Here is a 16,181-nt window from a genome sequence, read left to right on the forward strand (position 1 = left end):
ACTGAATTTAGTTACTGAATTGAAAAAAATACAGGAAGACCAAAGTTACATGGAATGTTTATAGTTGTATCAGAATACAGAAATATATGTATAGAAGTTTGCTTTGGAACAATAGAAAAAGGTTACACAGTTAATATCAACATGATATAATTCTACAATATCTACATTTACAAATAATCAGTTTTAAGGTACAATCAAGGAGGATTAAATTCACTGTCATTTGAAAATTGTGCTAAAGCAGAATAAATCAACACTACTTAGTAACAAAAATATTGAAAAAAGCATAGTCTGATTTTAAAATAATACAAAAAATGTAAATATTCATAAATAATGACAGAAACCTTTGAAATACTATAAACCTATACCCTGTTTTAGAGCTTTTTATGCCTTCACTTAAGAAAACTGTCTATACTCCAACTAGGTGAAAAATACTGTCCAATTAGTTGCTGAAAAGTTAACAAAATTATGTTTACATTCAGGTGTGTATTTTAACTATAATGAATATAAGTATGAAAGTGCAAACCATAGGCACACTTAAAGAAACAGTTTGACGTTTTCAGAAATACGATAACTCACTTTCTTGTCAAGAGTTAGATGAAAAGATCAGTTTTCCCATATCTGTACATTAAAACTAGTCTAATATTTTTTTTTAATTAACAAAGGATCAAATTATATTTCTGAAAAACTGCATTGCCAAAAAATGCAGAGACTACTGAGAACTACCAAACTCTCTGATCACAATTTTCATAATAAGGGATCAAAATCAATTACAATTCAGGTTACTTGTTCCTCCCTGTTTTCAGTCTTTGTGTTAAAATAAGCTAATCCTCGCTTCACGTGTGGGCTAAACACAGACATGAGAGTGATATATCATCTAACTCTGAGCAAAAAGCACGCGTTTCCAAAATGTCGTACTTAACCGTCAATCATATTTTTTGTGAACATCTACTGACTTTTCTAAAGACCAAAAAAAAAAAAAAAAAAAAGAATCCAGACATTTAAGTGAACTTCTTGATGTTGTGGAGTTTCAGGTAGGCGATGATGAGGAATATTACCGACATAACAATCAAGGCCACATGGTTCTCCCACAGTCCCCAGGTGGTGTACTCTATTCCCAGGTAGTCCAGATACTGCTCGCCTGTACATCTGAGACAAGGCATATCCCACTTACACATTACATATCATTATCTAAAATTATTATTTTTAGTTCATTCATAAATGTTTGTAAAGTCTACTGGAATTATGCTGGTGATTGTAAAAAGATCAACCTTTAACATGAGGCAGCTAGACTGGAAATGTCTTAATTTGTTTTAGGGACGCAGGTCACAAAGGTGGTAGAAGGCAGTAACACACAACCAGAGAATATACAGTATAAAGTCTACTCACGTCAGGCCAGCTGCGTTCACACTGCCGTTGGTCATTAATGCCGACATGTTGGCGTGTCGGATCACAGCCTCCTCACAGAACTTCAAACCCACAAACTCATTGATCTGCAAGGCCTGGACACAGACAGCACAGTTAATGTCAGTTAATGTTGAGCAGAACAGAGCAAATATGTGCTGTGGGTTTAGGCTGCGTCATTTAGGCATGGACGAAGTCAAACTACTATTCTATCCTCTGATAAAGAATAAACTTCCATGCTTAAAAAGAGAGGTTTCCTATCAAAAAAGTGTTCTCTTGATATCGATATTGGTGTCGGCCACAACAATCCAATATTGGCTGGGCTCTAATATTAATAAATATGTTGACTGGTGTGTGAGTTTAAACTTTGTGTGTTTTAAATAGTGTAAACATTTTGGACAAATTATGCCTATATGCTGACATAATTTCTGGCAGACCTGTACATATGGACCTTCTTGGTTACACACTGAGTATAACTGATGACAATATAATGTAGAAACATCAAAGCTGCATTAAATGAATCCTTTTGGTGGCATCAATTCAGTGTGCAAGTACCTTTCTCTTGACCTATAAATTTATGTTTTACTGTAGTTCTCACTATTACTTTTACTGAAAGTCCTTCCTTCCTTAAATTGTGACTTACTGCGAGGCCGTAGCGAGGAATACTGAGGTACTTCAGCCATGCCAGCCAGTTCGTGATGCTGGGCAGGTTCACTAGGAGTCCTGAAAAAATCTAAAAACATAACACAAACACAAGCCATGGGCCTTTTTCCACAGCAGACATCTTGATATGTCACTGCAGAACAAGCACGGCTTGGCTCAATGGTACAGCTCATGAACATTATTAGTCACACCTGTCCTTTGCCTGCTATGAAACATTATTTTGTCACTGAAAATCTATCCTTGTTAAATACTCTGATTCACTGGATGAATCTGTCAGTTTTAAGTTAACGCTCCACCCCTGATTCTTCACTCAAAAGAGCATTTAGAAACATCAAAGGTGGTGTATGTTCGGAAAAAAACAAGTTTTACGCTTTCAACAGGCAAATTATTTTAGATTAGCCCCTTTCATGAGTCAAATGCACCTGCTTAATATTGCTGCTAAAACTTTCCAACATATTTTTATGTTTTCTTTTTTTTTTTGTTGATGGCTTGAAGAGGTATTAGGTTAGTTTAGGTTAGGTTAGGTTGGGTTAGGTTATTTGCACCCATAGGTAAATGTAGGTAAAGAGTCATCAATCTTACATATACACATTTTACACAAAGCAGAGACAACACCATGTGCACAAGGTAAATAAGAATAAATAAATACATTTTGCATTGCTTCTATGGAGTGTTACTATAGCTTTTTATGTGAGTAATGGCTGTTTGAACAAAGCTCTGTTTATACAGTTCGTTCTGGACTTTTGGGACTATGAACCTCCGTCCGGATGGAAGAAGCTGAAATTCACTGTTCAAAGGGTGTGAGTCGTGATTTGAAATCGAGCTAGCTAACCTCTGTAACTGTGTAGTGTACAGGGATGCTAGGTTAAGCTACGGCTCACCAATGAGCTTACTGGACCATTTAAAATTTGATTAAAAGGATTCCTGCTTTTTAAGAGATGGATGAATAGATTTCCAAACCATGAGAGAAAAAGATCAAAATGATTCAATAAAAGCACAATAGAATAAGATCATCATGGCCTCACTATTTGCCTCAAAGTTTAAGTCAAAATTGTCCAGAGGTATTTGCAAGATTGTACATACAGTAGCGTCCAAAGGTCTGAGTGTTTTAGACTTTATATGTGCCGTCCATTATAGTGCATGGAAAATTTTAACTGTTGGGTTACTCATTACAAAAACTGTTCAAATCTACATAATTTTATTTTTAATTCTAGTGGAGATCCAAATAAAAAAAAAATCCAAATATGCCAAGCTTGAATTTTTGGAGATTAGTGTTTAAAATGATTCACAAATCATCTAGAATATTTCCATTAGATGAAAAACACTGTTGAAATATTTTACTATATGATGTAAACATTATATAGCCTCAATGAAGAGTTGGAACAGGCTGTTAAAAAAGATATATGACACAGTCATAAGATTATTTTAACAACATTAAAAATACAGAAGGGAAAACTGGATATTAAAAAGTTTCATTGTACTTGAAACCTATTTGTATGCATCTCTTTGTTTGTGTCTTTGTGTCGCTGCGTCTCTCACCATCATGAAGACAAAGGTGATGGTCATGTAGATGTTGGCGAGAGCCACAACGCTCTGGTCGGCTGAGATGGCCATAGTCATGGCCGTGGCTGTGTAAGCCACCAGAGTCACTGTCAGTGTGAAGATGAAGAAAACTGCTCCCGTGGATTTGAGCCCTGAAACACACACACGTGGTTATTAGACACTAAATACTGAGATGACATCTGAGTTTAAAATTAGTGTTTAATCTAGTACTCAAGATTTAAAACTGACGTATTCTACAATTAATTTATAGATCTATTAGTCATACCAATCATAAAATAGACGATACAGCTGAAGATAACAGAGGTGATGGTGCGGAGAGTGATGTCAGACAGGATCTTTGAGAGGAAGTAGACAGACACTCTGTAGTAGCCACTGATGTACTCATGCCTGTCAAGACAGAATATGAAAAGGAGAAATCAAATACTGACAATGAAACATAACTCTGCAGAACTGTGCACGTGGATGTCGTAGATAGCTTGATGAGTCCTGTCTCCTGTCTTTGTCTGTTTATATTGTTTGTATTTATGGTTGTAACAAGGCTTTTATGCTGCACTCATAGCCAAGATCTATATATTTCAAACTTTTAAGAATAACACTACAGAAATTTCTGAGGTACAAACTTAAGAATACTAGGCTGATTTGCTGAGTGTGAGCAGTGAGACACGTTTATCAAGTGACTCACTCAAACTAGCAGTGAAGTATAAAGGAGCATTTTTAGAGATCACATGATTGAGCACATTTATGCTCAGAGAAGGACTAGGCAATCACAGTTATAGACTGACCCTATATCTACCATATTGTACATTATGTTAAAAAATTCTAACAGTTTATTCACTGGTAAGTTTTGCCAGATTTATTCTTGTTTGTTGTTTGTTGCACCCCTGATAAATACCAAAGAAAAAAAATAACGAGTGGTGTAACATCCTGTCAAATGTTCAAATGCAGGTTACTCTATTTTTTCTATTTTTCTATTATACTGCTTCAGCTAAGGTATTGTCATTATTATTGTTGTTATTATGTACTGCAGTCTGATCTGCTCTTAACCAACTTAAGACCTGTGCATTTTTTCTTTACTATTTATACTTTACAGTACTTCAGTTTGTGAGTATTTGTAAAAGTGAGGGATTTTTACTTTGATCTTTCATTTAAGTCAAAATTTTACTTTTAGCAGTTTCATAAATATGAGGCCAGGTCTCTCTTTATCTCTGTGAGGTTTAACCTCAAAATGACATGAATGACAGATTACGTACACAAACAGTTTCCTCTCAATGATGAAGAGCTCAGCTGCAGACACAGTGCTGAAACACTGGTTGGTGGTGATGAAGAAGAGGGCACCCATTCTGTAAGAAACAACAAATCAAGTAAATCTCTCGAGGGCAACACAATTTTGTGTTTTATTGCAAAGTCTCTGTCTCATGCAAGTACAAATACAATAGTTACGAAAAGAGAGGACACACATCTCAAAAGTTAAAACAAGGCCAGTCCTCTGCAGGAATACAGAGCAAACAGAAGTAAATGGGAACAAAAAATTTCCTTTACATATGCACCAGTATCAGGTTTTTAGATTATTCCAGTTCTGTGTTGTGCATGTAAGCATCATATCCTGGTTCAGAAACCTAGATAAATTCCAGTTTTGAAAAAGTTGGATATGCTACCTGGAGTGGTATGTGGCATGCAAACATGCAACTTTTTGGGGAGTTCTTCCTGGTTTTATTTTAGGGTCCAAGAACAGAGGGTGTGCCAATTGTAAAGCCCCCTAAGGTGAATCTGTGATTTGTGATGTTATGCTAAATAAATAAAACTGCCTTGTACCCCATAGGTGGCCTGTATTTACAAACATAGTGAGAGTGTCCTTTTGTTTGGTTTGTTTGTTGGTACCTGATTCATACCACTATTGTATTATTGTACTCAAATAACCTGCACGTCTTTGGACTATAGACAGAAATTGACAAGCTGGTGGATTTAAACCCAGGACCCAGACTTCTTCAAGTCAGTGTTAGTGACAGTAGGAGCTGGGGATCAAACTGGCAACACTACAATCAATGGCCATCCCACTCTAACACGTGAGCTAGAGCAAATGTGGTAAATGTGTTTTTTCTTTTTTTCTTTTGGGTTATTTCTTGTATTTTTTTCTTTCTTTTCTCTCTTACTGCTGTTTGCACTTTCTCATAAACAAATAAATGCATTCTTCTATGCAAGTTACTTCTTTTTGTTCTTGTTGCATTTTAACATACAGAGCAGTAAATCACATTGACCTTAATTGTAATTAAACATGCTATATCAATAAAACCAACAACAAACGTGTCTTTGCTTTAAATCCTGAGGCAGCGTCAAATACAAGGAGGTGATCATGAAGGGTGATGTAGCAGCCATAAACTCAGTGACTGTGCAGATTATGGTACTAAATGTATTGTGGTCCATGTATAACCACATAGACTTCAAAGTTAACTCACTCCACTGTGGCCCTAAAGCTGACCCTATAGCCAATGAAAAGGAGGGAGGGGTGAATAACATGAGACATTTAAGCCGCATACACTGGTCTCTGCCATACTGCCTATGCATCGACCATGAATTTAATGACATTAGGTCCTTATATTCCGCTGAACCATGCACTGAAAGAAAAGAGAGGTTTCTTTTGTGCTTCATTGGACTTGCGAGTACCAGGTTGTGCCCAATAAAATATGGTAAGAGGATTAGCTATGCAGCAATTGCTCTACTTTTCACACTTCTCTATCAAAAGCAGTCACTGACTTGAAAACCTGCGCATTTATTGGGAAACGTGCGTTGCATTAATCAATGTGCCCATCCGATATCACCACATAATGTTCTATGACAGATCAACAGTGAACAATGAAAGTATCCTAAAAACTATTTCTGTATGTGCACATTAAAATAAAGTACAGACATTAATATCTAGAAATGGCTTTTAGGCTTTCTAAAAGTTAGGACTTTCTAGATGCTGTAAAGGGGTGAAGTCCTTTTTAAAATATTGCCCCAAAAAGAATAGACATTTTGAGCACTTACAATGTGTAATTTGTATTTACAATACAAATAAAACGCACATTATTCTGGTATTATAACAGGCATATATGTGTACGTATCGCACACAGCTACTCTACACCAACCTATACAGGGGCAAACAGTAAAATACAAAAAAAACTTCCTATTGTAATGTGCAACTGACACAGTAACAACAAAAACTAATTATGTTATGTATGATATATAAAATACTATGATGGGTCCCCAGCTAGCAGCTGACAAAAACTCAGAGCCTTTTAGGACATTTGCAGCGTGTTTTTCAGCAGTTCTCTCACCTGTTTTGAATCCCACTCTGATCGTCTTTGACTGCAAAGAAAATGGCTCCTACGATGAGGGCGAGGAAAATGTTGACTCCCAGCTGCAAAGACAAAAACATGAGACATTGGGACAAACTGACCTGTGACGAAAATCTACAACGGTCTTGTTTGTAAAATATATATTGCCCTGCAAAACTTTGACAATGCTTGTAAGAATAAATGTGTTGTCCCAACAATTGCTTTCAGCCACAAGCTGATGTTTTTGGGGATCAGGGGTCAAGTGGACACCCTGCTCCTCCTCCAGACGGACCTATCCCAGACAACAACCAGACCTGCTGGTGGGGGAAGACGACAGAAAAAGTGAGAGAAGTGAAAGCGACACAAGTTTTAATCCCAACAATTTACAGATTATGACAGGACTAAGCGGTTCCCAGGGTGAGGGGATAAGCTAATAAGGTTGAGCCTTTTTCACCTCATTCCCCTCAGCTCCTCATGTGAAAGCGGGGCCGTGAATGGATAGGTCATGACGCTATCATGTGATGAGTACCAGAGCAGGGCCAAGGGGCTTTGGCCAGATATGATATCAGTTAAGATCCTGGCCCAAAGAGGCAAGAGTGGGGTCACAACAGTCACCAAAGCCGATTATGGCGCCCACGCCACCTAGAGCCCCTCTTGCAGGATTATTTTGACTTATTTAGGGCCAATTATCTGTTAATAATTCTTAAAGTGAGGAGACTGCTGATGGCATTTTGCCGCCATGGGGTGACTAATGAGAGCATTAAGTGGTGACCCCTCCAAAGTGCCGTCTATGCATCCTGTTGATGATGATAGCAGCGCTGACGCTGGTTATTTTCGCCTCTTTTCACTCTTTAGAGTAAAAGTAAAGGTGATAGTGGTACAACATCACGTTTAAATATTTGACTTAAAAGACAGAAAACCGAGAAGTTAATTAAGGATTCATCCATCAGAGCTGTAGACTTGAAATATGGACTTCAGTTGCACTATAGTCACAAAGTAGAGGGCTTGGGACACAACTTGTATGAGTCTGCGTTGAGACTTGACTTTCCTGACACTTGAAGACAAAAAGCTGACTCATTTAATATTGAACAATACTGTGCTGTGTGTAGTTTTTGTCAAACTATGGATAATGAATAAAATTGCAACAGGGACCCTGAACGGAAAAGACGTTAAAGAGTTAACAGCGTAGCTTAGCTGGTGGATTTCTTTTTGAACTTTAGCACAGCCAGACAACCTGTCTCCCCCCCCGTTTCAGTTGAAACCCCTGTTTGATTTTCTCATCTAATTTGTCTGAAAATGAATGAACATATTTCTCAAAATGTCAAACTACTCCTTTAAGCTACTCGTTTATGTATTAGCTAATTAATTAATAGTGAAAATCTAATTTCTCTTTTCTTAATTTGGAGTTTAAAAAAAAAAAAAAATCTATTTTATTATGGTGCTATATGCTTACTATTTCTTTAATGCTTTACTGCTAATACAACCATATGAACCTTATCAATAAGCTAGTTTCTGCTTTAGTTTCGAAACTCAACCAGGAGACTTCAAAGGGCTCTGTCCTCTGTAGTGACAGAAGCTGGACTCTGTGGTTTGAAGTTTACGATGAGTTCTGTATTTTAAGTGAGCAATGGTGATGTTTACCTGGGCAACCGATGTTTGTGGGTTCAACATGAGGTTCTGAAAGGTTCTCTGTAGCACCCAACGTAGCTGGTGGAAAAAGGAGGTGTTGTAGGTGATGGTGCGGGATTTAAGACGCGAGACACACTCCTTATCCTGGACAATGCGGTCCAGCTCGGCTCGCGTGTCACTGGAGTAGCTGCAGTTCCTGTACTCCTCTATCAGGCGTTCCTCGATGCTCTGCCTGGAGTTGCTCATCTCCTCAAACTCCAAATCTGACCAAACACAGAGGGAAAATGACTTTAATAAGAGAGACACTCAGTACTACAACAGACATCAATAATCACATAAAGCACTGGACTGAAGAATTTAAGTTCTAAAGGAAAATGGTTTTCTGAAAAGAGGGCCTGATGGAGCACATGTGAAATGAGTTACTTGCTCTTTCACTTGCAGAAAATGTTAAAATGTATACCAATAAATTTTACTTTGGTCGAAAGTGTTTTGTGGCGCAGTTAGCTCTCTCTTCATTTTTGATTCTTCTGTGTTACCTGGTTTGACCAGCACGTGAGTAAATTATATTGTTATGCAGATGATGCTGACTGTCATTTTTTGTTTTCTGTTTAATCATTTTTGGTTTTGTTCATTGTTATGTTTTTACTCTTTTAAATTAAAATCGAATTCATGCATCTTTTTATGTTGCCTAGTGTTACATATTTTTCATTTCACAGCTTTTTGATGTCTTATATATAACATTTTAAATGACCTTGTTGCTGAAAGGTGCTATACAAATAGCAACAATGATCAGATATCACAAAGTGGCATAAACATGCTTAGTGAATTGGTAAATAGAGACTGTTGTAAGTGTATCAACAAAAAAATAAAAATTAGGAATAGTAGTAGTAGTCTGATAAAATTGTCTTGACTCAAGGTTCTCTTACTATCCCCAGAGCTTTCAACCAGATCACAGACCCAGCATCATGATGAAGCTGATTAAAGTTTAAATGAGTCCTTTTCAGAAGTTTCATGTTTAGGATGAAACAAGTTTACAAATTCATTCTATTTTTAAGGCAGAAGACATAATTAAATCTTGATCATAGAAATCATGGCTTGGTTTATAGATGGCGTTACCTTCAGAGCTGTGTACTTTGGTCATGGTTGTACCAGTGAAGTCTCCATTAATAACATCCAGGAAGAAGTCAGCTGGGTTGTTGTGAGGCTCACAGGGATAGCCTGAAACACACATCATAAAGATCCATGTTTAAATTCAACAAATGCCCAGTGTTACATGGATATTGGCCATAGACTGTATGTCAGATAGTGGCATAGCTTTTTTTGTCTGCTATTTACCCATATAGAAATATAGTAGTTGCACAATCATCTCCATACATTTCCTAATTAAACTAGACATTAAAAACATAAGGAAAAGTACAAAGATGTGCGATTATCTTGTGATAATAATCAGTTTCAACAGAGTAGTCACCGATGTTGGCAAAGTAGTCCAAAGCATTTGGCGCTGGTCCATGGTACACCATTTTTCCACTAACCAGCAAAGTCAGAGTGTCAAACAGTCTGTAGATAGAGTAGCGAGGTTGGTGGATGGACATAATTATGGTTCTTCCATGACTGGCCATTCTGCAAAAAGATATAGTGAAAAAAGAGGTTAATATAAAGTTGTCTTCCAATTCCACAGGAATTTTCTGAAATAAATTGAATCAACTGGAGCTGAAAAAAGATATTCTAAGAGATATTCTTTGTGTTGTACAGACACACCTGCAACCTTCTGTCACTATAAAAAGTACAGTTTTATGTGCAGGGATGCAGAGCTGTGACTTGGTGTGGTACAGAGGAGGACGTGATCTCCCTCTCACACATGCCTACCCAATAGAAGGCTTTGCACAGTGGAGCAATCTGCTGTGGAGGCTGGAGCCCATCACTAGATAATCAAAGCATTTCATATGATATGACATGGATATAATATTCTGCATTTCCATCTGTATTTTAAAATCTAATATTTTCTGAGGGATTCCACAAGGCTCAATCCTTGAACCTCTACTTTTTTGCTAGAAAATTAAATGATAGACCAGCAGTTACAGGTTGGGAGGAGTGACATATGGAGTCGGGCCAATCAGAGGGCTGCTGTCCTGTGGGTTAGACTTTTATTTAATTTTTAGTTAGCATCCTGTGTGCTCAGTGTGGTTTGGTTTCTATGTTGTGGCATGGATGTAGCTGCAAAATATCTGAATACAATCCGTGTTGAAATCAGAGAAACAACAAAGAATTGACAGACTTCTCCTCAGTTCGTGGTCACCTTTTCAGCAACAGCAAGACAGAGTTGGCAGTGCTAGCATCCAGCCCTGTGGTTGGTTCATCCAGGAAGAGAACTGAGGGATCGATAATCAACTCCATACCAATGTTTGTCCTCTTCCTCTCTCCTCCTGAGATTCCCCGTGTCATCTGTGTGCCCACCTAGGGAAAGCACCCATACAAGAACAACACAACAGGGATCAGATCAGTCTGTCCTGACCCTCACCTGATGTCTTTACCACTAAGTGAGAAGTTAGATGAATAATTGAGGCATGTTGGACCTTGGAGTCAGCCACTTTTGTGAGACCCAGTTCTTTGATGAGGTGATTGACTCGAGCCTCCTTCTCACTCTGTGGCACAGAGCTGGGCAGCCGCAGAGCCGCAGAGAAACGCAGATTCTCCCTCACAGTCAGGGTGCCCATGACCACGTCTTCCTAGGAGGGAGACAAGAGCTCAAGGTCAAACGTCAAAGATCATCTCTTGGGCAGATTTCTATTACACTAGATATAATCTACATTCTACAATAAAATCTACATGCAAGACTGAAAACGAAAGCCAATGATGCTCCATGTCCGCTGGACATGTAAATATGCTACTTCTTGCTCACAGGTTCAGTTGATAAAACGCAAGTTTAAGTAACTGAAAATAATTCAAATGCACCTGAACCACATAGCCAGAGAGGCATTTGAAGTTTGGAGGCTGTGGCGCTCCATCAATGAGAACTTCTCCTGAGACACCTGAGGGGTCCTTCCTCGCAGCCAGAATATCCAAGAATCTTTGAAAAACAAAACATGACAATATCTAATATATCTACAATAAATAAAGGCAATTTGGAATATTTTTTTTCTTGGAGATCAGAGCAATACTCACGAAGATTTTCCACTTCCAGTAGGTCCAAGAATAGCGTTCAGGCCAGGTCTCATAATCCCACTGCAAGACAATAACACACAAATGTATGTAACCAGTTTAACATGGATAAATGAATTTACATGCAAATATTGGGGCATATTCAAATGGCCTGCATTCATTTCTAATGTGTACTGTGTACTGTTTTCACTTTATTGTATCAGTTTTATGATACAGAAATGAAGAAAGTGAAACAAAGTGGATTAATGTGGTTATGCGATGATAATTTTCCTCGTAGCCCTTTTCTAAATGAATTTTCCTCCCCCCTCCCAAATAGAGTGATGTTTGTGAAAGGATTTTTGCAGTTGTTACCGATATAATGAACATTTCTTCAGAGCGGCAGACAAAGAAAAATCTGTAAAACCACTGAAAAGAATTCAAGAACAAATCCTATGACTTCAGAACAGTTACACAAAAGCACCAGAAAGAGTCAACGATATAAAATGGAATTAAAAGACTGAATAAAAGCCTGGCAGCGGATCACGTGATGGTGTTTAATTCGTTTCCCTGGCAGACCGCTCTTTAGTGCATCAGAGAGATTATATGCAAGAAACCATGCTTAATATCATATAATTAACACTGAGGTGGGAAAAGGCCCAAAAACTTGTGTGAAATTATTCATTCTTCCATGGGAAATGTCAGCTGTATTTAATACCATCAGAAAGAAACAAATCTAAGAGTCTGTTCACTATTGTCTTACTTTGGATAAAGATACAGTGAGCCATATCAAATTGACATGAAGAACCACTGCTTTTTTTTTTTTACTGCAACATGGTCACCTCAAATTAAGGGACTCAAAAAATGATGGCAATAAAATGCATGAATATTGAGCCAGAAATGGTGAATTTTGCCATTTGTTTCTGGGAGTAAACAAAATCAAAAATCATCAGACTGATAAAATATTTTGCGATGTTGTCTGACAAAAGTTCAAATAAATTTGCAAAATTATGAAATATCATTATCTTTACCGATTCAATAAATTTTGTACTTAACTTTTCAAGTAAAGGAATAGAGAAAACAACAAATGACCAATGCATCACAGTTCAAATAACTAATGATCTTTTTTGCTTTGAAAAACAAAATGAAAACAAACAAAGAGATGCAGAGAGTGTACAAGTTTTACAACTGACTTGAGGTCCACCAGTATCTCCCTGGGACTGGTTTTCCTTTTGCAGAAGAGGCCACTCTTCAGCTGCACTTTGTACTGGATGTTGTGGAAGCTCACAGTGGATCCACACGGCTGCTTGTTCTGGTCCGTGGCTGTGACGACCTTTGACCTGGCCATCCCATTGGTGCCGATATCTTCTGTCATTGCAATGTTGATGTGATTGGCTCTCTCCATTATCCTCTGCAAGAATCACCCTGTCAAAAGACAGCGATCTGATAGAAATCAGTCTCCTGAAGTCTTTCAGAGCTTAAAACACAGAATACATCCCTCAAATTCACAGAATATTAAAAGACTCTTATGAAATTAGACATCAAACTTACAGGAAAAAGAGGAGAGGTGCTATTTCTATGTGTAGTAATGAAGTAATAAATAAATAAAAAAATACTATGTTACAAGTCCAGAAGTACAAAACTATTGTCAAATAAATACACGTGTGTCAAAAAATAAATTAAAGTACTTGTTCTGCAGAAAAAATTGCCTCACCAAGTGATATATTACTATTATTATACAGGTATATGACATTATTAGATGATGATTATTAGAATGTTAATACTGATGCATTAATATGTAAGTAGCATTTTACTGTTGTAGCTGGTGAAGTAGTTTTAACACAGTTTTAACACATTAGTTCAGTGGTTTCCAACCTGAGACTTGGGCCCCTCCAAACGATCTGAACATAAATGGAATTAATAAATTAGTTTTTCTTTTGTGACATATTGTATAAAGTGACTTTTGTTGGACACAAGCAGTTATTTAAACATTATAATATACAATATCATTTTTTTTCATGTAAAATCTTTATCTGAAAAGTAACTACTAAATACAAATGTACAAATTGTGTTTGGGTTTCAGTCTCTTACATGTTATATTAAACAACATAAGTCAACCCAGGTGTATAAGCCTGCAATTTACCTTATATTAAATATTCGTCAACCAAATACAAAAGTCATATTTTTGTGCCAGCAATTCAACAGCTTCAAATTTGTTAATGTACTAAAAACTCTTTGGGGACGGACAAACCAGTAAAGAAAAAGGTGCCAGTCATTTCCTTATGTTATAAACACATTTATACTGGTGTTTAACAAGAGCAACGTGACTAGAAGACAGGACAAAGTGGGCAACCTGGGCTATCATAAAAAGAAACAGACAGAACAGAACAGGGTTTATATGTCTGTCAGGAGCTCTGTGGTTTGAGGTTGTAAGTTCAGATAAACTTCCAAGTAGACTTTTTAGATCACTTATGGCTTCATGAATGAAAACATACATCCAAAAATAACTGCAATGAATAAAAAAAAAACAAAACTCTGATCACGCAGCTCCAATACCAACAGAAGATGCTGTAGTTTTGTGTTTTTCTTTTTCTCCTTGTTGAGTAACGACTTTCATGCCACTCACATGATTCTCATCAGGGTCCTATATAGCTACAACCCGAGGACACCGAGCCTTGTCTTCGTACTTCAGAGGATTTGGGGTTTTCAGCAACTTGTTACCATAATGTAATTATACATTTTGGAGTACGGAGTACATTTCAATTTCTAGGGCCTCAGTTCTAATATGTTATATCCTGCGACATAAAGCATACAGTGTAACCATCACAGAGAGAACACGCCCAGATGTTCACTCACATTCAGTAAAGTATGTAACTGTTTCAAAGTGGCTCCTTTCTTTGCTTCAAGAATGCATTTTAAAAAAACCTAATAGCCGTCTAATTAAATAGACTAAGATCTTATCCATAATAATAATAATAATAATAATAATAATAAAGCACTATTCTCATAGCACTCCATTTTAATTCAGGTCGTGGTGGATTAAATGTGATAAGAAACGGGGCCACAAGCTTCGGTGAACCAGACGCACCGCGCAGCGCCTCATCCACGCAGGGAGCTCGCCTGCTGCATGCACAAGCTCGGGATCTTCTTGCAAACTAAAACGCAAAATGATCACCACCAACAAATCGTTGCAAAGTCGACGCAAGGCTTTGCCGCAGACTTACCGAGTCGCGAGAGTGCGAGAAGGCTGCTGGTCCAGAGTCCTGCTGCAGCCTCAGGAGCTGCCGCTGCCGCTGCTGCCGCTGCCGCTGCAGAGTGACGGGGCTCAAGGACTGGGCGGGCGGGCCGACATCAGCTGCTGGCAGCCGGGACCGGTGCCACCAAACTCCCCATGGTTTTAATCCTTTATTTACCGCTCATGTGGGCAGGAACGATTTTAATGGAGGCCGTCCATATCTGTGTTCTTCACACCAACACCATCGTTTCTATGCATTTCGGTGCAGGATGAAGATCTATCAGCAGACTCATGCAACTTGCTGCAGTTGTGTAGTGCATCGCAGTGGGCATTAATTTTGCGTGATTTTTATTTTATTTTATTTTATTTTATTTTTTTCTGGGGGGGATACATTGCTCACAAACAGAAGCATGGTTTGAAAAAAAAAAAAAAAAAGTGACATAAAGGTTTAATTTGTAGTAAAGTGACCAAAACATCCATAACCACCAGTGTTGTCCTTTAAGTTGAATTTGAGTGGACAATAAAGTTGACAGGAAAAGTAGCCTTACCCTTTCCTTAGCTAGCAACTGAAAATATACTGATATATGCTCACTGGCCACTTTATTAGGTACACCTTGCTAGTACAGAGTTGGGTCCCCTTTTGGCTTCAGAACTGCCTTAATTTTTCGTGGCATAGATTCGACAAGGTGCTGGAAACACTCCTAGGAGATTTTGGTCCATATTGACATGATAGCATCACACTGTTGCTGCACATCCAGGATGTGAATCTCCTGTTCCACCACATCCCAAAGGTGCTCTATGGGATTGAGATTGGGTGGCTGCCGAGGCCATTGGAGTACAGTGAGCTCATGTTAATGTTCAAGAAACCGGTTTGAGATGATCTGCGCTTTGTGACATGGCGCTTTATCAGAAGATGGCTACGCTGTGGTCATAAAGGGATGGACATGGTCAGCAACAATACTCAGGTGGGCTGTGGTCTTTAAACGATGCTCAGTTGGTACTCAGGGGCCCAGAGTGTGCCAAGAAACCATCCCCCACGCCTTAACACCTCCACCACCAGCCTGAACCGTTGATACAAGACAGGATGGATCCATGCTTTCATGTTGTTGACGCCAAATTCTGACCCCACCATCTGAATGTCGCAGCAGAAATCGAGACTCATCAGACCAGGCAACGTTTTTCCAGTCTTCTATCGTCCAATATTGGTGGCTGTGTGAATTGTAGCCTCAGTTTCCTGTTCT

General features: G+C 38.1%; 1 protein-coding gene across 2 annotated transcripts; it reads right to left on the reverse strand.

Annotated features, from left to right (window-relative positions):
* Positions 1-45: 45 nt before the first annotated feature.
* On the reverse strand, positions 46-15,308 carry abcg2d (ATP binding cassette subfamily G member 2 (JR blood group)). 2 transcript variants are annotated; one of them, XM_071503198.1, is made up of 16 exons: positions 14,930-15,308; positions 12,899-13,130; positions 11,733-11,792; positions 11,523-11,637; positions 11,144-11,296; positions 10,867-11,024; positions 10,039-10,190; positions 9,687-9,788; positions 8,583-8,833; positions 6,942-7,024; positions 4,878-4,967; positions 3,893-4,014; positions 3,604-3,758; positions 2,045-2,134; positions 1,387-1,499; positions 46-1,146 (listed from the first exon to the last, which is right to left on the reverse strand). In XM_071503198.1, the coding sequence occupies exons 2-16, from the start codon at positions 13,108-13,110 to the stop codon at positions 999-1,001; spliced, it is 2,004 nt and encodes a 667-aa protein (XP_071359299.1). In that variant the 5' UTR covers positions 13,111-13,130; positions 14,930-15,308; the 3' UTR covers positions 46-998. The 2 variants fall into 2 exon arrangements, with proteins under 2 accessions (XP_071359299.1, XP_071359300.1); XM_071503199.1 differs by having other exon boundaries at positions 12,899-13,148.
* Between the last annotated feature and the right edge of the window lie 873 nt (positions 15,309-16,181).

The sequence above is a fragment of the Trachinotus anak genome, unplaced genomic scaffold (genome assembly GCF_046630095.1).
Source record: "Trachinotus anak isolate AG129_WGS33_773 ecotype Australia unplaced genomic scaffold, CSIRO_AGI_Tana_v1 ptg000019l, whole genome shotgun sequence".
Taxonomy (NCBI): domain Eukaryota; kingdom Metazoa; phylum Chordata; class Actinopteri; order Carangiformes; family Carangidae; genus Trachinotus; species Trachinotus anak.

Excerpts from the sequence above, each read along its gene's own strand:
- abcg2d (XM_071503198.1), bottom strand. The coding sequence starts at position 13,110 with ATGGAGAGAGCCAATCACATCAACATTGCAATGACAGAAGATATCGGC. Across the intron at positions 11,638-11,732 it reads ACTGGAAGTGGAAAATCTTC|ATTCTTGGATATTCTGGCTG; the intron begins GTGAGTATTGCT and ends TGTTTTTCAAAG. Across the intron at positions 4,015-4,877 it reads ATTGAGAGGAAACTGTTTGT|GCATGAGTACATCAGTGGCT; the intron begins GTACGTAATCTG and ends CTGTCTTGACAG.